Consider the following 23,741-nt stretch of genomic DNA (forward strand, 5'->3'; position numbering starts at 1 on the left):
AGGGTCATTAGGTCAACACAATCATTAGGTCGACATTGTTTTAAGGAAAATAATAAATTGAGCTGACAGGCAGTATTTCATGCCCTACCATCCACTAGGGCGTGGAGGGAGAATAAAATAGTGTGCCCGAAGCATGGCGAGCGCTGTGAGGGGATGCGGCGCACTGATACTGTGTGCATGCCGACATTCAAATGTGAAAAAAAAGTCGACCTTTTGACTTTTGACCTAATGACCCTGTCGACCTAGACCCATGTCGACCATTTCAGGGTGTCGACCTAAGGAATGTCAACCTTCCTGTGGTCAACCCAATGAACCCAACCTAATTAGAAAATACAAATCATAGCTCACAATAACAAAAACAGCATAGGAGCCATACTTGCAAAGCAACCACTCTAACCAATCAGCAATGAATGACCATTTCTATGTTGAAATTTACAAATGAGATCAAAGGAAAGATGTGACTGGCTGTCAGGCTTCCTTGGTTTTGTCCTTTCACTTCACTCAGCCCTCCCCCATAATCACATGGGGAGGAAGAGGAGGAGAACAACAACCCGGAGCTGTATGTACCTGGCAGCCGGCAGACGCTGCCTGCTTTCCTACATATGGAGTGATCACATCTCCGGCTGCAGCCTGCAGGTGGCGCTGTGCTGACAGGTGCGTCTGTACCCCAAACGTATGTCACTGAAGGAGGGGGGGACCATGTGTCTGCTGCTAGGCTGAAGAGTGCCCCAAGCACGGCTGGTGTAGGGAGGTGAGAGTATTACACAGTGGGCATAGTTGTGGGTTGTCCCTAATTTCTAGGTTACAGGATTTTAAACGTTTGTTCTTGAAAATGACAGTACTTTGTATTTTGGACGCCATGCTCTATGGGCAGATTGTTTCCTGCATGTCATTACATGCCCACTTGTGTCTGAGAAAGCTCTCTGGCATGAACCCTCCTATCCAGACAAAAATGTTCCGACCCTGTACTTCCCTCTTGTACACACGAGCATACCTCCCAGCATGTCCCTCTCCAGGAGTGACAGATTGCTCTGTTCCTGGACGGGTATGGATCATTAGGGCTACAAGAAGTTGGTCGACACCATTAGGTTGACATGCAGAAAGGTTGACACGGGTTTGGTAGACACAAACATTAGGTCGACATGGGAAAGGTCGGCAGTCCAAAAGTTGACATGGGGTTTTTCACTATTTTTTGACCCGAATGTTAACGCTGTCGACATGGACACAGGTTAAAGTGCACCGCGTCCCTAATGGTGTCCACCCAATGCTTGTTGTAGATCGAATGACCGTATCCTTCCTGGACTTCCCTTTGTATGTATTATTGCCATCACCTGTATTGAACAGGCTAATGGATCAGAAAGGTGTTTCAACACAGGTGACGGCAGAGAGGCATGTTGTGTGGTACGTACTAGTGCTGGATTTCCCATAAGGCAGGTGCCTAGGGATGACACACTTGCCGGGGGAGAGCGGCAGTACAGCATGTGCACTTGCATGAGAGCACTGCTAGGCCTATAGACAGGTGACTACCTGTGTTTTTTTTTCAATTTGTGACTGGTGAGGGGTTAATCAATACATTCTGGTGGTGGATGAGGTAAAGCTGCCCATACACTTACACAATTTGGGTACTTTTCACCCGATTCCGACGCATCGGGCAGAGAAATCAGGTTTAAAGTTGCCAAATTGTAAGTGCCTATTCTCTGATGCCCGGTCCCGTGCACATCAGATCAGGAGATAGTAAGTGCTGCAATTAAAGTTTATCAGATTTAGCAGGATCCGGTAGCACTTGCTGCGGGTCACATACAATGCATTGTATGCTAAAGGACCACATACGAGGTATTGCATGTGATACCTCGGATTACTGTATGGCCACGTTTTAGTGTTGATTTAGTAATTAGGAAAGCCTAGCATTTGGAGGTCATAGGGGTGACTTGAACCCTGAATTCACCCCTGGTACACTGAACTATATAGCATTCGATCGAGTGTCTAGGGCGACATATTTCCTACATTGCGTGGTATGTGTACCGTCATTCTGCGTGCTTCACAGTCGCATGTGACCTTGGGTTGATGTGCTGCACACCTGACAATATCACTAGTGTCCTAATCAATGCTAATGAACGATGGGACATTGATGGTTCCATTCTTCATTAACATTGTGCCAGTGTGTACCAGCAATCCCAGCTGACGGGAGATTAGTTCTTAGGTGGGAGCGGGTGCAGGTCGCTCAAGTGTACCCACTACCCTGCTTTAGTTTGATTGTTATCACCTGTGTAGAAACCCACCCCCCTATGCTTACCTTGTGACTACCTCATATAAAATCTCCTGGTAAAAGTGTTTAACTCCAGTTTGCCAGATTCAGGGCGAGATGTACAAAAGGGAAAATGCGGTAAAACCCCCGTTTTACTGCATTTTCCTATGTACTAAAACCTGTTTGCAGCAATATCGCCACCTTTGGGTGGCGATACCCTATAGAAGCCTATGGGCTTCTTTTCGCCGCCCGCCGCCTTGCCGACCCCCCCTCCCCTTTCCCCCCTCCCCTTTCCCCCCTCCCTTGGGCTTACCTTCTTGCAGGTCCTCCTGGACCCCGGAAGGTAAACCCTTCCTCCCCCTAGCAACGCAGCCGGACGTCCTTCCGGCTGCAGGGGGGAGGAGGAAGCGCCGGGGACAGCTTGCTTAGCTGTCCCCGGCGTGAAAGCAACAGAAGCCGGCTGGGAGTTGACGAAGACCCCCTGCAGACCACAGTACAGGTATCGTGGGGGGGCCTCCGTCACCGCATCGCGATGCCAGCCGCATATGTTAGTACATATGCGGCGGCATCGCGGCGGGGGGGGGGGGGTGCGCGAAGGGCGGCGATGTATTTTAATACATCCCGCCCATATTCTGTGTGCATGAAGCGATAGAGAAAATGTTGCAAGCTCCATAGTAGCAGCGGCAGGATACTGCACAAGGGGGACTGCTCCCATATTTTCACAAGATTCCCCCGCTGCATTCGTGAATTAAGTTTGGGAGCAGAGTATTTTGCTCGGTAAGCTACTAACCGAGCACCTGAGACGCCCCGCCAAATACCCGCCCCCCCAATTCCCTTTGGTACCATGCGAGGGGATGTGTAACAAAAACACATTCCCTCACATGCCGCCATCAAACGATTCCTCCTGCCTTTGCAATTAGAAGCCAGTGAAAACTGACTTTTATTTGCGTTTGCCTGGACGAAGACGGTCACAGGACATCAGCTGCCCCCCCCCCCCCACCACCACAGGCAGGCATTGGCCTGCCAGCGTGCCCATGGTAACACCCAGCGGTTTCATCATGATGCCCACAAAAATAGCTGGGGGCACCCATGGGTGATCCCCACAACGCACAGCCCCAAACATCGGAATGGCCCAGTCCAAATGATTCACCCCCTTTGTACCTTGTTGGAGGGTCTGGTTATGCTCCAGACTCACTAAGGCAGTATAGGGCATCTCGCAGTTACATGATTAAAGGCTCCGCAGCAAAGTGTCCCAGAATAGTCACTCTATATTGCTGAGGGTGGGTGATGTTTTGTTTGCAGAACTATGCTATGCTGGTCATACCTGCTGCACTGCTCAATATCAGCACATCGATTCTTCAGCCATGTTGCTTAGTTCAGTGTTTATCCGATGTAATATGTTATAAGTACCAAGTCGTCCACATCAGACCAACAGGTGTTTCCCCTGTTCCTTCACTTGGGAAGAAATGATGTCTCCCCAGGAGTGGAGCATATCGTTTGGCCAATAAACAGTGGAAACACGATATTGGTCTGACAGGCGTTTTATCTGCCTGTGTATGCCCAGCAGAAGAGCTTACTGTAGTTAGACCTAATACACACCAAAACTAGTGTTCATTCTAGCACCCGCCATATTTGAAAACCCATGCAGTTCCTCTTCCCTGCCAGGGGTGTCGTTGTCTGCTGTAGTGCTTCTAGCAGTTTGGTCTATATATCAGCACTGATATACAGCCCACACTGTGCTAGAAACCCCACATCAGACAGCAATACCCCAGGCAGGGAACAGGAACTGCATGTATTTTCAAATATGGCGGGTGCTAGAATAAACACTAAAAACTAGATCCGCGTGATTTGCCATATTATAATGACAAAAAGTACATATCGCCTAGTGTGTTTGCAAGTTGCGGCCATTTTTCCAGTGTTTTCCACAGCACTGCTGCTGCTATCGCAGGGCTCCTGAGGGTAAGTATTAAAATAAATGAGTGCAGCATGTGAAGTGTGGGCCCCCTTTGGAACATCTCTTTGCAACATCTTTGTGTCAGCTTTGCTGCACGGACAACTACAAGATACCGCGTGTGACCTAGTGCAGGGTAATGAAGGACAGGGCGAAATGACGATTATTACATCAGTCATTCTTGCATGGCCTGATGTGTACCCAGCCTTAGATCATTTACAGAAGACTGTGAACAATTTATTTGGTGAGATACTTATTTATTTATATACAGTTTCTTTTATAGCGCAGCATATTCCGTTGCGTTTTATACTTTGTTTGATGTACTTTTTCTCAGAATTAGTTTAAATGCTATATTACTAATGGTAAAGTCATCACATTTTTAATGACTGTCTAATTGCATTTGGCTCATATTTGCCTGTTCCGGTGATGATGCTCATTTATGAACCACTGTGTAAATACTATTCCTACTTCCGTGCATTGTGTTTAATGTGGAGGTATATGTATTTGTGGCCTGAGATGGCAGAATCTGGTTCTGTGATCCACAATGGCTGCCCAGCCCTTTCTTCTGGGTCTCAAACAAATGTTACTTTAACGGAGGGGACTGAAAAGGGAGATGCCTCTGGACAGAATAGGGAGAGAAGGGTCATCTGGGATGACTAGCAGATGCGGCGGGGCTGTAAGTGCATAAAACGCCATCCCGAGATGGCATTATGTTTTTATTAAAATTTGATCATCTGCTCTAGTATTGCAGTTTTATTTCCAGGCTGTTAAGGCAGCCATCTACAAGTACGAGGTACCCCATGCAGTACTTCGCCCCTACCCCCTGATCTCACCCAGCAGCTGTCGGCAGGGTTGCATTTGACACATTGTATGTGGTCATGTTGCATAAAATGTATCTCATGAGATTCTGGCAAGGGGGCTATAGGCTGTTCAATTATTCATGGCAGCCCGTAGGATCTGCAGTGCGATGCTAGGTGCACGGCCACGCAGGTAAGTGACATGCGATGTGTCACTTTTTATGCGATCCGTTGCAGCAATGCTTTGGAATCGCATAAAAAGTGGCCATATCGCACTAGTGCATGCCTGCCTTCACTCTGTGAAATCAAAGGAACTGCAGGAGTAATAGGTGATTTTCCTCTGTGGTAAACCTTTTTGGTAAGAAATGATCACCTCATTTATCAGATATAAAATTTCTAAAATAGTTTTTTTTTTTCTTCCTCCTACTTCATGGCAGCCATTACACTGGGTTTATCCCTCTTCTTCTAATTAGACAGGTAGTTTTTTCTACCCCGGATCATGCTCCTCCTCTTCCTCACCTATATAGTCAGTCACCTCCCCATGCACCTTTAGTCTTTTTCCTGTCTCCTATCTGTAAGCAGGTAGTTAGAGGATAGGAGTGTTTTGTTATTTTATACCGGCAGGCTGTTTGCTGCTGGGCCTGGGCAGTGAGGGCAAGCTAATTATGCCGATATATACAAGGTCCTGGCCGGTGGCATTGACCTATGGATACAGCTTGGGCCGGTGGCTTGCTGTGGAGGCATCTTCAGGTGTACACCATGGCTTCCCAGTGTGGGTATATGGCTATTGCAGAATTTACCTTGCTATGAGCGGCGGAGTTCGGCGGCAGCTAGGAAGCTTTGGAAGTTCCATGTGTTCCGGAGCTCGGGCAGACGCTGTCCCTCTGCAGGTTCTGTGAGGCAGAGTGCGGGCGCTGGCGGCGGAGTGAGCCGGCGTCTTAGCTTCTCCCGGCGGAAGTGAACAGCCGGATGTGACGCGCACAGCAGACACGCGGCCTGCGTTCCACAGCGGGTCGCGTGCGTGTCAAATACATGGAAGTACGGTATATAAAGCGCCTGGTCGGTGTAATAGGCGCTGGCTGTTATTTGGGAGTTCGGTACTTATGTAGTATCTGGGCTGCCGATTTTTTGATTGTATGCCTTAAGTTAAGGCATACAATCAAATGCGATGCGATATCCCGATGACCTGATTTTTCCATAGGAATCAATGTTAAAATGGACTGAGTCCATTTTAACATGGAATTCAATGGGAAAAAGGGGTCCTTTTCATACCCCTACTATCCAAGTGGGCATGGAGTTGGATATAAACCTGTGGCGAGCGTAGCGAGCCACCGAGCCCGAAGCGTGGCGAGCGAACGGTATTCTGTGTCCCCTCGCGGGGCTCGCCACGCTTCGGGCTCGGTGGCTCGCTACGCTCGCCACAGGTTTTTATCCAACTCCATGCCCACTTGGATAGTAGGGGTATGAAAAGGACCCCTTTTTCCCATTGAATTCCATGTTAAAATGGACTCAGTCCATTTTAACATTGATTCCTATGGAAAAATCGGGTCATCGCATCGCATCCGATGGTCGCATGCGATGCGATGTGCCCGACCCGATTTAGAAATCGGCAGCCCAGATACTACATAAGTACCGGGAGTTCTTCTACCTACACACACCTGAATATGGAGGATGCCTCTCCTAAAACTGATACACCGCTGCCCAGGTAAGTCCTCTGTGAGGACTGGTTAGATTCAATTCGCAAGGTGTTGAGTTAGTTAGTGATTCATTGTTTCTCTTTTTAGTGTGCCTTCAGCACCTAAGAAAATGTTGTGTAAGAAGAAAAGAACTGACAAGTTTTGCCCTTCATGTGATAAGTCATTTATCGGAGAAGAGTCGTTATGTCAGGAGTGTAGTAAGAAAGGATCAGAAGCCAGTGTGTCATCGCAAATCAATAATCTAATGAGTTGGATGAAAAATAATTTCGTGTCAAAGGATGAGTTCTTGTCAAGCAAGAGAACTAGGTCTCAGACGAGTTTGGATCAAGGGGATCTTGTTACTGGAGATGGTGATTCTGATAAAGATTCTTGTGGTTCTACGGTAGAATCAGGAGAGTTAACAGAAGATGATAGGATGTTTAACCTTGAATTGGTGGATGTGGTATTGAAGGAGCCAAGACTCTTAATTATAAACAACCTGAAAAAACTGAACTAGACTCGCTGTTTGAAGATAGGTCCAAAAAAGGGCGATGCTTCCCAGTGCATAAAGTTGTAAAAGACATCTTATCCAAGGAATGGCTTAATGCAGATAAAAGGATAGGTTCACCCAAGAGAGTAGATAGAATGTATCCTATAGAGGATGAAGATTTTATTAAGTGGTGCGGCATTCCGAAAGTTGATGCTGCGGTTTCAGAAATTGCTTCGCGTACGACTATTCCTCTTGAGGATGGGGCTACATTGAAAGATTCAATGGAAAAAAAGATGGAGCGTGCCCTTAAGACTGCATATATCCAGTACAGTTTCTATGAAGTCGGGAGTGGCCATTGCGTCACTTGCCCGAGCACTTAGGATTTGGTGTGTATCTATACAGGATGATTTGCATGACAGAACGTCTAGAGAACAAATCTGTAAGAATCTAGCTCAGGTACAACTTGCAGTAGACTATATTTGCGAAGCATCCCTGGATGTCTTGGACTATTCTGCCAAATCAGTTACATCAGGGGTTATCGCCAGAAGGGCGTTATGGTTAAAGTCCTGAGGGGCAGACTCTCACTCTAAGAATAAATTGGCCACTTTGCCATACGAAGGAACCTTTTTATTCGGAAGCAAGTTGGATCAAATGATCCAGAGGATGTCTGGCGGCAAGTCAGTGAGATTGCCGCAAGACAAAAGAGGAAGATTTGCGGGATATTCATCCAGACAATCTTTTAGACAAGCCAGGTCATATAGGCCTGGCAGACCTTTTCGTGACAGATACACGTCCAATACAAACAGAGCATTTTTTCGCCAGTCCCTTAAGAGGGGTGGTCAGAGACAATGACGTTATGCCTACTGTAGAGCAAGACCCTGTGGCAGGTAGACTACAAAAAAATTTTCATGTTTGGGAGCAGACCATTCAAGACGAATGGGTTTTGGAGGTAGTCACCAAGGGTCATCGTTTGGAATTTCTTTCAAAGCCGACAAGGGCAAGATTTTTAAGTTCAAAGCTTCCTCCTCCGGGTGTAGAGAGGGAAGCTCTAAGACTAAGTTTGCAGGGGCTTATAGACTCAGGAGCAGTCCAAGAAGTCCCATAAATAGAAAGGGAATTAGGTTTTTATTCCCGTCTTTTCGTGATAAGCAAAGTATCTGGCGGATTCAGAACTATTCTCGATTTAAGAAAATTAAACGGTTACATAAGGAGAAAAAAATTTCACATGGAAACTTTAAAAACCATTATGATGGGTCTAAAAAAGGATGACTATCTAGTGTCCATAGATCTAAAAGATGCATATTTTCATATCCCATAGCATCAAAAGACAGAAAGTACCTAAGGCTTTGCATAGGGGTAAAGCATTACCAGTTTACTTGTCTGCCGTTCGGCCTAACCTCGTCACCTCGAGTATTTACAAAAGTCCTTGTGGTGCTCCTAGAATATTTGAGAAAACAGAACGTGTTGATTTGGGCATATTTGGACGACCTGCTAATATCAGCGAAATCGGAAAGCGAGGCCGTCTCAGCAAAGGACTCCGTCATTCAGACACTTCAAAATTACGGATGGTTGATCAATTGGCAAAAGAGTCAACTCGTGCCCACACAAGAACTACAATTTCTAGGAGTGTTGATAGACACAAGGTCGTTTCTCATATCCCTTTTAGAAAAAAGGTGCGAAAAGATTCACCAATTGTTAGTTCTGTTGCAAGGAAAAGATCAAGTATCACTGAGTGCAGCAACAAGCTTGTTGGGCATGATGGCTTCAGCAATCTATATAGTACCATGGGCGAGATGGAGGATGAGGCCTTTACAATGGCATCTACTAAAGTATACAAAAAATCAGATGTCTTTGGATACCAGGATAAGGATTCCAGGTCTTGTAAAACAGTCACTAGACTGGTGGAAAACCGATCAGCTAAAGCTAAGAAAATCATCTCTGTCTTGTCCCCAATACAAGGTTATCACCACAGACGCGAGCGCTACAGGCTGGGGAGCTCACGGTCTAGGCAAGATGTCAGGGAGTATGGTCACTGCAGGAATCGGAGCTCTCGTCCAATCACAGAGAGTTAAAGGCAGGGCAAGCAGTAAAGTTCTTTGCAGAAGACATTGTAGGCTGCCATCTTCGAATTTTTTCAGACAATGCAACAACTGTCTCATACAATGCAACAACTGTCTCATATGTTAATCGACAAGGAGGAACAAGGAGTCAAGCATTATTACAATAATTAAGGGACATCATGGTCTATGCAGAAAGTCATTTACTGTCAATCTCGGCTCTTCGTGTGCAAGGAGAGGACAATCCGGTCGCAGATTTCCTAAGTCTGAAGAAAATAATCCCAGGAGAGTGGGAGCTGGATCAGGTGACACTCGATCTGATAGTGAACCGCTTCGGACAGCCGGTGATAGATCTGATGGCATCGACAACCAACAGGAAAGTGGAAAAGTTCTTTTCAAGATACCCAATGAGGGGGTCCTGCGGGGTAGATGCACTGTCCCAGAGTTGGCATTTCCCACTAGCCTATGTGTTTCCTCCTTTCTCAATGATCCACAGGGTTCTATGGAAAGTCAGGTCAGAACAATGCCAGGTGATCATCGTTCTTCCCTATTGGCCCAGAAGAGCCTGGTTTCCAATGTTAGAGAGCATGGCAGTGGCAGAGCCATTGTTCCTACCAGCATCAACCAAGCTTCTGAGACCAGGTCCGTTGACATGTCAAGATCCGCAAAAGTTACGTTTGACGGCTTGGAGGTTGAGCGGCAGCAGTTAAGAGATAAAGAGCTTTCGGCAGAAGTAATTGAGATTCTTCTACAAGCCCGTAAGAATGTGTCGTCGGTGATATACTACAGAATATGGAAGGTTTTTGCAGAATGGTCAAGAAAAAAGTTTGAATTTCCCAATGCGCAGATATCCCATGTGCTACAGTTCCTTTTGAGAAGGATTTAACAAGGGTTTAGCAGTATCCACGTTAAAAGTACACATTTCAGCTCTGAGTGTATTATTAGACTTTAAGTTAGCAGAGCATCGTTTGGTGAGAAGATTCTGCCAAGCGATCAAGAGAATTAGACCAAGGATTAGGTCTATAGTTCCTCAATGGGACTTGAATTTGGTTTTGAATGGGTTAATGTCTGCCCCTTTTGAGCCACTGGACAGGGCCAATTTGAAGTTCTTAACATGGAAAGTAATATTCTTGGTGGCTATCACAACGGCCAGAAGAGTGGGTGAGCTACAAGCTCTGTGTATGAAGGATCCATATATAAGGATATTTCCAGACAAAGTGGTCCTTAGAAATAGACCTTCGTTTTTGCCTAAAGTAGTAGCACCTTTCCAGATAAATCAAGAAATTGTGTTACCCTGTTTTCATACTAACCCTTCCGGTAGAAAGGAAGAAAAATTGCATACATTGGATTTGGTCAGAGCTATCAAGATATATTTGGATAGAATTTCTACTTTTAGGCGGACGGATTCATTATTCATAATTCCATTGGGAGCAAAGAAAGGATTTGCTCCTTCCAAGCAGATAATTTCAAGATGGCTCAAAGAGGTTATTTCATTTACGTACAAGAAAGTTGGACGGATCGTTCCAGAAGGGATAAAGACACACTCAACCAGGGCAATGGCGGCTTCATGAGCAAGAGTGGCACAGGTGTCAGCGGCGGAGAGATGTCAGGCCGCAACATGGTCTTCTTTGCATACCTTTTCCAAACATTCTGCTCTGGATGTGACAGAGAAAAGGTTTGGAAGCGAAGTCCTCAGACAAGCCTTGGTACATCCTACTTTGGTACATCCCAGTGTAATGGCTGCCATGAAGTAGGAGGAAGAAAGTTACGGATTATGCTTACGATAATTCCTTTTCTTCAGAGTACTTCATGGCAGCCCGTATTTTACCCTCCCTGTGTGTTTTTTCTTTTTACCCTAGGATCTTGGGCAGAGACAATCAAAAGACTAAAGGTGCATGGGGAGGTGACTGACTATATAGGTGAGGAAAAGGAGGAGCATGATCCTGGGGTAGAAAAAACTACCTGTCTAATTAGAAGGAGAAGAGGGATAAACCCATTGTAATGGCTGCCATGAAGTACTCTGAAGAAAAGGAATTATCGTAAGCATAATCTGTAACTATTTTTTTTTTTTTTTTTTTACTTTTAGATAAATATACCCATTGGTTCATACTAATGTGTTTTTTTTATGAAGCACCATAATTTACTTTGCAAAATGTACCCAATTTAACCTTATCGCTTCCCGGGCATTTTACTGCAGTCTTTCCTTATCGATGTTCGGAAACACAGAGAAAACCCTTGCCGAGGATAAGGCTTTTCGAAATGGCCCCAAGAAAAGTCCTGGATTACTAAATATATAGGAAACTGCATTCTGTATTGCTGCATTGCAGTGTATTTAACTTTATGTGGCTTTGTCCACTTACATTAGTAATGGTGACTTTTCTTTATATTGAAAAAAAAATGAATAAACCTAACTTAAAAATCGTTCATTTACAGAATGACTTTCCTATCTCATTTGAAACAAAGATGTTTAAAACTTGGCTTAATATTTCATGTATGTGTTTTTTGGCTTTGAATAATATAGGTGCATTTCACCTGTCGAATGGGGGACACCTTGCCGAGTACTATCTATAGAGAATGTGTGTGGTGCCCTACCAACAGCATCTGGTATAGCGGTTGTCAATTCCTTTTAAAGATAATGAACAAATTGGAAGATACCAGCACTGGAGGAAAAAGCAGTATAAGACGCTTATGGCCAAATTATTATGACCACCCCCTCAATACAATGTTGGACCACCTTTTGCCCTTAACCCCTTCCGTGGTATTCCAGAGAATTTTCCGGGCTATGCCATAGTGCCCAGACTGGCAAGCCCAGAAAATTCTGGGGAATGCCGCTGGTTAGAGCCGGGCAGCACTGCTAAACTGATAGCTGAACTCAGCTTCAGCGCTGCCCGGCTCCGACTGCTCAGCGGCGTGTCCCCTTCTCCCCCCGTCTCCCCACCCCCGGCTGTGTGATAATCTGTGACAGTGCACAGACGACACGCCAGTTGCTGGGGGGCAGGGCCGGGTACACAGTCCAGCGGCGCTGCCTGGACCCAGGGACACAATGGTGTTTTTTTTTTTAGGGAGCGCTCCCCAGAAAAAACTCACCCAGTGGAGCGCTCACTAAAAAATCCCCACCACTGAAGGGGTTAATACTGCATGGATTTCTCTTGGCGGACAATGCCAGCTTTATGACAGGGAGGATTGTCCTGCTGGAAGTATCCACCCCCGGCCGGGTACACCATTAACATAACTGGATGTACTTGATCTGCAATAACAATCACATACCCTTGGCCATTCAGACATTGTTCCACGGGAATCAAAGGACCCATACAATGCCAAGAAAACATCCCCCAAACCATAATATTGCCTCCACCGGCTGGAAGTGTTGTGGCAATGCAGTTGGGGTCCATGCTTTTGTGCTGTTTTCTCCATATTCGCACCCTGACATCTGCATGGTGTAATTGAAAACTCGATTCATCAGACCACATGACCCTTTTCCAGTCATCTACTGTCCAATCCTTGTGCTCCTTTGCGAACTGGAGACATCTGCTCTTGTTCAACGCAGACAGTAGAGGCTTTCAAACAGGTCATTGGCTTCCACAGCCTATACAGTGTAATGTGCGGCGAACAGTTCGTTCAGAGACCTTCGCAGTTGCTGCTTGATTAAGATTCCCCGCAATGTGACGTACTGTTGCTCTTTTGTTGGACTGGACAACTCTGGCAAGTCTCCTTTCAGATTGAGCATTCAGTAGCCTGTGACGACCACAAGCCTGACATTGAGACCTGGTTTTCTACTTGGTAGTCCAATCTCTGTAAACATTAATAACTGCTGCTCTCGAACCCTTCACAAGTGCAGCCGTTTTGCTGATACTGGTTCCGACGGTTCGAGCGCCTACAATCATCCCGCGTTCAAACTCCGTTAAATCACGTTTTTTGCCCATTTCTTCGCAAGCAGCACAGTGCAATTGATGCTTCACTTGTCCTGCATTCCCTTTTTATAGCTATCTCGCCCTCTAGTGGCAACAACGTGAAGTTATGGCCGATCTGCGTATAAGTGTCAAGTGGTCATAATAATTTGGCCACTCAGTGTGTGTGTGTGTGTGTGTGTGTGTGTGTGTGTGTGTATATGTATATGTATATATATATATATGTATATTATATAGTGTTCATTCTAGCACCCTCCATCTTTGAAAACCCATGCAGTTCCTTTTCCCTGTCTGGGGTGTCGCTATCTGCTGTGGTGCTTCTAGCACAGTGTGGTGGATAGATGGAGACCTGCTGCACCAGCTTCTGCCCTGCTGTGGTTGGGAAGGGTAGGTGGAACAAGAATTGCAGAATCATAAACTTTCTCCTGTCCAGACGGGCCTTAAGACTAGTAATATATATTCTGTGACAAGGAATCGGATACACTGGATAAGCTGAAGTCTTGAGTCTATTTTGCAGCAGGTACACAGCTAAACAGGTAATCAACATAAGCAAGAGTGGTTACAGCATTGCAGCATACAGGTGTCACCGCATAGTACAAACTCTTAACGATCCAGTGGTCCCTACCATAGCCCTCACCCTGGCCTATCACCTGGGCAGCAATTCACCATCAGGAGCAATGACCCTCTGCCCTGGGAACACTTTTATTAGGAAGCCACAGGTGCTGCTAATCAGCCCAACGTTGATAACATCAGTTTTCTTGCTGCTGCTCTAAAACCTGGGCTGGATCTTCCAGATTACTTTCATGTGTAAAGATGCTGTCCCTGCCACAATATATAAAATGTGCTTTAAGAAAGAAACCGTCTTATACTGCTATTCCAGCCAGCGCTGGCATCCTTCCAATTTATACCTTACCTGCAGCTGTTTTGCTTAGTCAGTGATCTATGTGGGGGAGTCACCTTTCAGACAACACTTATAACTGGAAATATTTCTGTGGGCTGTCGGCCAGAGTAATGTGTGGGACTAGTAGTACTTGGTGGAAATAAACAGATCCGATTGTATGAAAACTTTTTTCTTACAAGGATGATAATTGCGCGCCTGGATGTTGGCAACGTTTGTGTGTGATCTTGTAGCTTTAAACAAAGAAAATGGTTGATACAATTTGAGTATCCCCTTATCCAAAATGCTCGGGACCAGGAGATTATTCCGGATTTCAGAATAATTATTTCTCACCTGGTTTCAGAGGAGTCCATCTCCTGAGCATTCCCGGTCCCTATTATGCATTGTGTGGATGCACCGGTGGCACTGCATCTTTGGGACCAGGAATGCCTCTGAAGATGGACTCCGCGGAACCTCCAGACTAGAGTAGCACCCATCCCCACCTGCCCCTCATGATTTTATATAGGGATCCTAGCGTTTTCAGACTACACATTCAATAAGGCACAATTAATGGAATTCCTGAAAATGTCAGTTGTGGGGTAACTTGTTTTTGGGGTGAGGGCCCCCGGATTGGTGGCTGGGTTGCTTCATTGCAACACTATATAACACGTGTTTTAGCGTACGGGTGGTTGGGCCGTGTAAACGGGTATCCCGAGTCATCCGTTGCATTGCATAAACAAGTACCCACATGGCCATTCCCGGGCATTCTCTTGTATTCTTTAACTATGTATGAAATTACAATGAATGCATACATAAAAGAAAATATTTTGTGGCACTCCCATGTCACAAAACATTCACAATGCAACACAGATTAAATATTAAACATTACAGGTTCAATGACTGGCCTTTCACAGCCTTTGTAATCTAGTAAACATAAAACCCGTTTAGCAAAATCTTTGAATATTTATTTTTGTCGTTTTACCCCGTATGGGAATATAGCACTCTTGGGCAAATCCACTGTCACGTTTGGGACATTTTGTACACGTTGTAACACTTCACTGTTGTAGTGTTCATTCTAGCACCCGCCATCTTTAAAAACCCATGCAGTTCCTCTTCCCTGCCTGGGGTGTCGCTGTCTGCTGTGTTTCTAGCACCAGTCTGGTTTTCATATCAGTGCTGATGTACAGACCACACTGTGCTAGAAGCACTACAGCAGAAAGCGACACCCCAGGCAGGGAAGAGGAACTGCATGGGTTTTTAAACATGGCGGGTGCTAGAAGGAACACTACTGTTGTAACCAAAACCAAAGCAATATCACAAAGTTGCATCAGTGGTGGCTGCATAGTGTAAAAAAAATCTAATAAAATATTTAAAATATATCTACATCTATTTCTGCCATGTTTGGCAAATTAATTGTGGGGGCGGGGTGTCAATGTGATGTCAAGTAGGGGCGGGGAAAGCTGCAGCAGCATAGCAAAAACTAGGGATGGCCATCGACGCATCCTCCATCAATGGTTCCCATCGATGGCAGTTTATGCAGGAACCATTGATGCTATAAACCATTCTATCGGCAGCAATAATTGGTTCCCACCATCGTGTACTTGCGCATGCGCAGAGAAAGAACGGGTGGCCGCATGCGAGATAGAATTATACCTGACACGCTGGATAATAATGTTTCATCTGCGCATGGCACACACGCACCTGGGCTGGGTGCGTGCGCGGCGCGCGCATGCGCAGAAAACACATTCTATCCAGCGCGTAAGGTTAGTTAGTTCTATCACGCATGCGCACACCTCCCGGCGGCCGCCCGGCCTGGGCTTCCACTGTGCATGCGCAAACAGTAGACGATGGGCACCATCGAGACAGTCCGGCTTGGCTGCCTGGCCTGTCTTGTTTCCGGGGGAGTGGTGCAACGTCTGCTCACTTCCCCGGGCTGCACTGTCTGAGACGTCACCAGGCAGGCCAGGCAAGGCCACAACCCCGCCACCAGACACCAGTGTGCGCATGCGCACAAACAACTTTGCTTGTTCAAGTCAAGAGACAGTCCCGAGTCTCCCAGACCAGTGCCGCTGCGGCTGTGCTGCATGATGACAACATAATTCTAATTCAGAAAGTATGTGAGTCACACTCCAGGACTCGGAGTAGTCGTGCAGCTGGCCAACAGGGTAAAAAAAAAAATATATATATCAACATCGGATGCCATCCATCGATGGCATCAAACTATTTGACCCTCGCCTATCTATGCCCAAAACATTGAGCAATAGGTCCCGACCATCGATGTTTTGCCATCGATGCCATCCCTACCAAAAACCAGTGTGTGTGTGAAAGGCCCCATCTGCCTGTGTAATACAGGACCATATTAAGACAGGGCAGCCACGGACCTGCAGTCATCCTTCCAGTATATAGATCCGGCGGCCGGGCCACAAGCGGTCCATGTGAAAGGACGCATAAGCTGTCAATTCTGATCTACATGTCCGGCATGGCTTCTGCCCACCCAATGTTTTGCCGTCCGGGCTGAGCGGAGTGTGTGAAAAAACCCTATCTCCCTGTACTGAGCCCCACACTGTGGCTTCCTTATTCCACAAGGCTCCTGGCTCTGCCACTGCACCCCGCCCCACTGTCCTCCCTGGTGGCGTGATCTCCTGTTCCACGGCGCCAACCACCCGTGCCACGCTCCGGTTGGCCCAGCCATGCTGCGGATCATGGCCCATAGCTTCTGCTGACATAAAATTGGCTACAGCCGATTGCGTCCCTGGGGACCCTCTCATTTTCTAAAACGGAGTCCCCGGCGCGCAATTAAGGGTAAAATATGAACTATAGTTTATATATGGCCGCAAAGCGGAGTGTGGCTACATCCGTATGCTGCTACCATCCACTCATACTTTCCGCTTCTTTCCCTTCTGTTTAGTTTGTCTTTTTTCCACGGTTTATGCTTCTTTTTTCTGTATATTGGGAAGTCTGCACTTTTATTTTAGTTGTAATAACCTACACTGATTTTGGTACCTGCATATACAGTATGTACTTATTCAGCATGATACTGGACTTCTGTCTGACGTTCTCTGTATGTTTCAAACTCCATAAACCTAGTACAAAAAAAAATAATAATAATCCCTTGATGTGTATACATGTCTTCCAACGAAGTGTTGTGCAAGGGTTCCTGACCTTAGAATGTAAGTATGAAAACTGCATTGGCCAATCAGATTGTTGTTTCTGTTTGCCGAGCCTTTATCCCTATGGTTTCAGCTGACAGTACAATCGGTAAATAGCATAATGCTGGGACTCTCTGAGCTCTCGCTGCCGGGAAGACCTGTCTGTGTGATACTGGTGCAAAGCTTTTTTTTTCGTGTAATAATTAACAAAGCGGGATCCTTGAACTGTTTTTTTCTTCCTGGGCTCACTGATAGCCTGTATGACGGTGTGCTAGCTGCCCACACAGATCAGCCTATGCATGAGGATCACCTGAACTATCTAGAACAGGTACTGTAAGTTGTTTGTGTCATGTCTGGCAGAGGGGAGACAGATTTGATATCCATTTAGTAGATCTGCTCTCATACTTTTTGTTAAGCTTGACCTTTGGTTAGGGCCAAGAAATGTGGACTGATTTCTCTCATGGTTTAAATCTCTGCAGCTTTTCTGCTAGTTGGGCAGTGATCAAATCCAGAACTGTGATTGGCTCACTCTGGTAAATCTGACCAGACTGCATGCAGTGCGGAATGGGTGGAGAAGTGGAGCTGGCACTTTAAATTGAGAATTGTGTGGCTGGCTCCTCCCTCTATATACCCCTTCCAGTCCCAGTTTTAGAAATGTGCCCAAGGGAGTGGGACACCCTTATCTTTTTTTTTTTTTTAAACCAAGAGACAGGCAGACAGACATACTGGGCGAGATTCCAGAGGCTGCAGATACCTAGTGGGTTGCTGGCATCAGAAACTGCGTACCCACTTGTCGATGCCGGCGAGGGGGTGGGGGCCATGTGTGCATCGTTCAGAGTGCACACACTGGGCAATTTTATAATGAATATCATCAGTCAGTAGGGTTAAAGTAATATCTCAACTTAATATATGGATTGGTCACTTATGCATAAGATCATAGAAAAGCTCAGCGGCCCCAAAGCCAGCCACCCAGCCCCTCAGCACCCCCGCCTCTGCTGCCTTGCCACGCAGCTTCCCTGCAGCCTCTGCTGTACAGCTTCTAGCCTAGGCAAACAATTGCTTTATTTTTGTTTCTTTTAATACTAACATTGTGTCAGTCCGTCTGCAGTGCTGGCATCTGTAGCCCCGCCCCCACACGGCTGTTTGACAAAGTTTTGCGGGTCAGCAGGGAGGGGGTGGAGCCAACATGACACACTTGTCATGTAATCGTGTCCTATATTGAAGCGATGATCCAAAGATTTTTCAAGGTTTTCTGGGCACCTGAAATGATAGTAATGATATCCCCTGATCCCAATTTAATGGGATTTTTTTGGAAGTCGGGGTATATCAGCAAAAACAGCTCATTGTGCAGTAACCAAAATTAACATAATTTTTTATTTATATACAGGAAACTCACAAGAATAGTTGAAAAAAAGGCATATAATCACATCCTTATGGCACGACTGCAAAAACGCCCATCCAATCAGATCCAGGACTTTAGTTGTTCTTCATGTATCACACTGTGTGATACATGCTGTGAAATACCCTGTGGCTGTGTTGCGACCCTCCACTGATTCTGGACTTGCTGAGGACTGGGGATACCGGTGCCTGGACCCTCTATCAGAACAACTAAAGTCCTGGATCTGACTGGATGGATGTTTCTGCAGTGGTGCCATAAGGATGTGATTATATGCCTTTTTTTTCAACTATTCTTGTGAGTTTCCTGTATATAAATAAAAATTTATGTTAATTTTGGTTACTGCACAATGAGCTGTTTTTGGTGATATACCCCGAAAAATCCCATTAAATTGGGATCAGGGGATATCATTACTATCATTTCAGGTGCCCAGAAAACCTTGAAAAATCTTTGGATCATCGCTTCAATATAAATTATGTGATTTTGTCAAACATACAAGGGTAGTGCTATATGGTTTCACCGTTTTTACTTTTGCACATATTGTCACAACTTTCGAGTGTTTGTTTGACAGGACACTTGGTGTTTATCATAAGCTGCTGTATCTTGTCAATCTGCGCTTCTTTGGATAATAACCTTCTTCTGGAATGTAATCGTGTCCTATTGGCCCCACCTCTCACCACTGACCTGCAAATTTTAAACCATAGGTCAGAGGCTTAAAGATGAAAAGGCTGCTGTCCAGATCTGGCAACATTGACAGCTGCAAGATGTCAGTGTTAAGGTGACCATACACTGCTGCGATGTGTTGCAGCAGTGTACAGACACCCGATACCCTGCGAGCCGCCAGGAACGCATGTGATCCATCACAATTTGTTGTGATGGATTGCATGCATCTTCCCCCCCCCCCCCCCCCATCTTGCCACCAGGAGGGAGGTCCAAGGTCGGGTGGTCGGACAGCCAGCAGGTCCGACGGTCTGATTGGTCGCAATCGGCCGAAATCGGACCAGTGTATGGGGGCCTTAAGTGTGTGCACAACATGTATGTGTGTATATCTGTATTCTATGTATATGTTCTAAGTGTGAGTGCATTTAGGCATGTTTGTTGCGTGTGTATAGATGTATGCATTCTATGTGTTTGCTTTTGTGTGTGCGTATGTATGTTCTGCGTGTATATGTATGTGTGCACCATCGTTTCTGACATCAGGCCTGGTGACGGGGGGGTTCAAAGGGGACAGCTCTGATCTGAGGAGCTAAAAGCCCCTTGACAACTACTCCCACTCTCCCTGCTCTACACCACTACTCCCACCATCTCTCCCTGCTCTACACTCTCTCATGGTGTCTGTGTGTGTCTCTCAGGGGACTGTGTAGCTCAATTTAACAAGAAATACCCCCTCTTAACAAATAGAAAACCTCAGAACCCAATATGTATTTAGAACTAAGTCACATGTGCCTCAATAAATATATAATATACATAACAATAGTTCTGGCGCTGTTAGTTTTTGGGTGTTTAAAGTCCTGTTCTTGTGATAATAGACCATTTTCTATTAAGAGCTGATTACTCGTGGTATCCTTGTCATTTATCCAGGTACCTCTATTAACCCCTTCATTTGTACTCCCAAGAATTTTCTGGGTTATGCTCCAGTGCGCAGACTGGCAAACCCGGAAAATTCTCTGGAGTGCCACTGCCTGCGCTCCCTCCTGCCGGGCAGCACCTCTGAGATCAGCGCTGTGCTCAGCTTCAGCCGCTGCCTGGCTCCTGCCTCCTAACGTCACACAGCCGGGGGCCGGGAAACGGCTGATGGAGTGCTCATCGGCACTGCCCGGCCCTGGGAAACGCAGGGGGGGAGCACTCAAGAAAAAAAACTGAAGGGGTTAACCTTTGCACCCATTAATGTTGCTTTCTCCTTAATGGAGTCTGTTGGAGACTTGGGTAAAAGTCAGCCTATGGGCTATTTCACACACTCCGGCTCCTGCCGGTCGGCGAAACCCTGCACGGTCAAGAAGCTGAATAGTGGGGATGGCCACAGCCCGGCAGCCGTTCTTTCCAGTGGTGGGATCCGTCTGCTACTGGGTGGTCGGGCCGTGGCCGTCCTGTGTGAATGGACACAATTGTGTCCATTATTAACTACTGTGTGCGGTACGGCTTTTGGCCGTGCAGGGTTTCGCTGCCCGGCAGGAGCCGGAGCATGGGAAATAGCCCTAAGTTGTGTTGCTTAGTAAAATGACAATGACCCCTATAAAGTTTTGTTTCCCTTCACATCTTTTATTGATCGTATGTTTTCTTGTTGCAGAAACTAAATGGCCGTCATGTTGCAGCTGAGGACTCTGTGTGTGTTGCTTCTGGTTGGCGCCGCTGCTGTCTTCTGCAGAGAAAACAAAGGACACGTATCTGTTGTTCTCCTTGGTGCTACCGGGGATTTGGCTAAAAAGTACCTATGGCAGGGTCTGTTCCAGCTGTATCTGAATGAAGTGAATAGAGGCCACAGCTTCAGCTTTCACGGAGCTGCTCTGACGGCTCCGGAACAAGCAGAGATTGTTCTGTTTAATGCGTTGAAGTCTCTGAGCTGTCCTGGAGATGTTACCCCAGACAGGTGTGCCCTGGTGAAAGACCAGTTTCTGAAGCTTACCCGCTACAGACAACTTAAGACGGCAGAGAACTATACAGCACTGCACCAGGACATACTAAGCTCATTGGCTGAGGAGGGGCTCCATGAAGCCGGCAGGCTCTTCTATTTGTCGGTGCCACCGTTTGCCTATGCTGATATTGCTCGAAACATCAATGCCAGCTGCCGGCCACCTCCTGGTGCGTGGCTGCGAGTGGTGTTGGAGAAACCATTTGGTCATGACTATGAGTCTGCCAAGCAGCTTGCCATTGAGCTGCAGACATTCTTCCAGGAAGAAGAGATCTACCGGGTGGATCATTACCTAGGGAAGCAGGTGAGAAATGATGGGTGACGTTTAATAGGATTAGATATTTCGACTTTTTTATTTAAAAAAAAAAATGGCCCAAATCAACAATTTAATATGGTCCGATTTGCGGTAAAAATTGCACTTTTGCCGCGAAAATCGCAGTCTGACTTGTCGATTTATTATTATTTTTTTTTTACACTTCAATTCACATCCAGATGTTTTCCCATTATAAAGTATACGAGTCACAATTTTAATAGGATGCTATTTTTGTAAAACGTTACCAAAAATCGCAAAACAAATAGACCAAATTCAACATGCCGAGTTTGTCCCCAAAAATGTGTAAAAGTTAAACTGACAAAAAAAAGGCATGGGGTCCTCCCTCCTGAGTATAACCAGCTCAAAGAACTGGTTCTGCTTTTAGAAATTCAGGGGCCAAAAATCATAGGGGATCCCCAGAATTTCTAAAACCAATACCAGGCTCAAGGGCCGGTCCTGGTTCCCAAAATACATGGGACAAAATGAGTAGGGGTCCCCTATATTTTGGCAACCAGCACCGGGCCCAAACAGCCAACACTGTAATGCCACAGCCGGGGGAAACTTTTTATGCAAGTTCCCCCTGGCCAAAGCATTCATCTCCGCGGCTGGTCAGCCCAGGCAGGGTCCCCCCCCCCCCTCCAGAGTGACCCCTGACCAGGCTGAAGCCCGGGGCTGTCCCCGGTGCCCCTGGGGTTAAGATTAGATTAAATTATTGTGTAAACTTGTGGACTACAAGTCCCAGCAAGCCTGCACAGCATGCAGGGACTTGGAGAATTACAAGTCCCAGCATGCGTGGCATTAAAGGGCCCGCTCGGTCTTGTAATTCCACAACATGACAATTAGTGAAATGAAACACACACACATTAACAGTATAACGTTATTACACACTTCATGCATTCACACATACATAACCTATGGATTCCCACAAAGGCCTGTCCTCTTGTCTATGTAGAATCCAAATGATGGATGTTTTCACCGCCTGGCAGTACCTCTGTGAGAGAAGCCCGAATGATTGTTTACGTTTGCGGCTCCTCCCACATGCTGGCGGTTAGTCCCGCCCACCAGCCGAAGGCCGTTCCTTATTGTCCTGGTTGCCAAAATATGGGGGACCTCTACTTATTTTGTCCCCTGTATTCTGGGAACCAGGACCGGCCCTTGAGCCTAGTGCTGGTTTTAGAAATCCTGATATGAATCCCCTATGATTATTGACCCCTGAATTTCTAAAACCAGGACCGGTTCATTGAACCCAGGTCTGGTTATGCTCAGGAGGTGGGACCCCATGTTGTGTTTTTATTTTTTATGTGTTTATTTTTACTCAGATTGTGCATTAATTCGCACATTTTCATGACCCGCACCATATCGCGTTTGAAAAAATGCGATAGGTTCTGAAATCGCACCTTTACTAAAAATCACATCCTATTAAATGTCACCCTACAGTATATTCTTACATAGCTGGTCCATTGTTGTGTGTGCAGATGTTCAGTGTTACTGGACCATACTGCCTTATGATTTTTTGATAGAATTATACGTAGCCGCTATGTTGTTCTTCCCATGTCTGCAGAGAGTGAGACCATTCTGGCAATTATTAGGTCTTAATAAACTACAGTTGGTCATGAATGGCTTCCTTCACATCTGTGATGGGACTCGCACACAGTATGGGGGAGATTCTCTAAGCTAAAAATGTGGTAAAACCCCGTTATCGGGGTTTTTACCGCATTTTGGGATGCTGTAAGCCGCATCGCCCCCTCCTCCCTCACCTGTGTCCGGGCAGCACAGAGCTGTGCTGCCCGGACCTGTGACCTCCTCTCTGCACTGATCCTCTTCCGAGTGCAGGGAGGAGGAGAGCCTGGCGCAGCAGCAGCAGCAGCGTCGTGTGTGGAAGGGAGGGGAGAGCCGCCGGGACCTGCTGGGACCCGGCGACTCTCACCGCAAAGGACAGCTCTTACCGCAAGAGCTGTCCTTTGCTATAATTATCGCATATGTTAGAACATATGCGATAATTATAATTGCGAAGGGGGGTGGAGATTCTTAGAGAATCTCCCCCATTATCTTTAGCTAACTAAATACAGTTCTTATGTTTAGGTGCTTGTTTGTAACATAGGGAAGGTCCGGTCCGGCCAAACATTCTTTACATTTTCTCCTTATTTGGTGCAGAAAGATCAGTCGGACCTCGCGCATATTGTGTCTTTGTCTATCAGGAATTCCAAGTAACTGAATGCGTTCTATACATACATTTAACATTTTGTTTTTAAT

At 46.2% G+C, this 23,741-nt stretch overlaps 1 protein-coding gene across 3 annotated transcripts in view; it reads left to right on the forward strand.

The window, feature by feature from the left end:
• The first annotated feature begins 517 nt into the window (after positions 1-517).
• H6PD (hexose-6-phosphate dehydrogenase/glucose 1-dehydrogenase) overlaps positions 518-23,741 on the forward strand; it is a 29,634-nt gene continuing 6,410 nt past the window's right edge. The window contains exons 1-2 of one of the 3 annotated variants that reach the window (XM_083163300.1): positions 518-654; positions 20,834-21,479. In XM_083163300.1, coding sequence (XP_083019426.1) covers positions 20,841-21,479 — 639 coding nt within the window. In that variant the 5' untranslated portion in view covers positions 518-654; positions 20,834-20,840. Of the gene's footprint in view, positions 752-17,340; positions 17,479-20,833; positions 21,480-23,741 lie in introns of those variants that run through there. The other 2 variants (XM_083163301.1, XM_083163299.1) reach the window with 2 other exon arrangements.

This window comes from Crinia signifera, chromosome 19 (assembly GCF_055691185.1).
Source record: "Crinia signifera chromosome 19, ASM5569118v1, whole genome shotgun sequence".
NCBI lineage: Eukaryota > Metazoa > Chordata > Amphibia > Anura > Myobatrachidae > Crinia > Crinia signifera.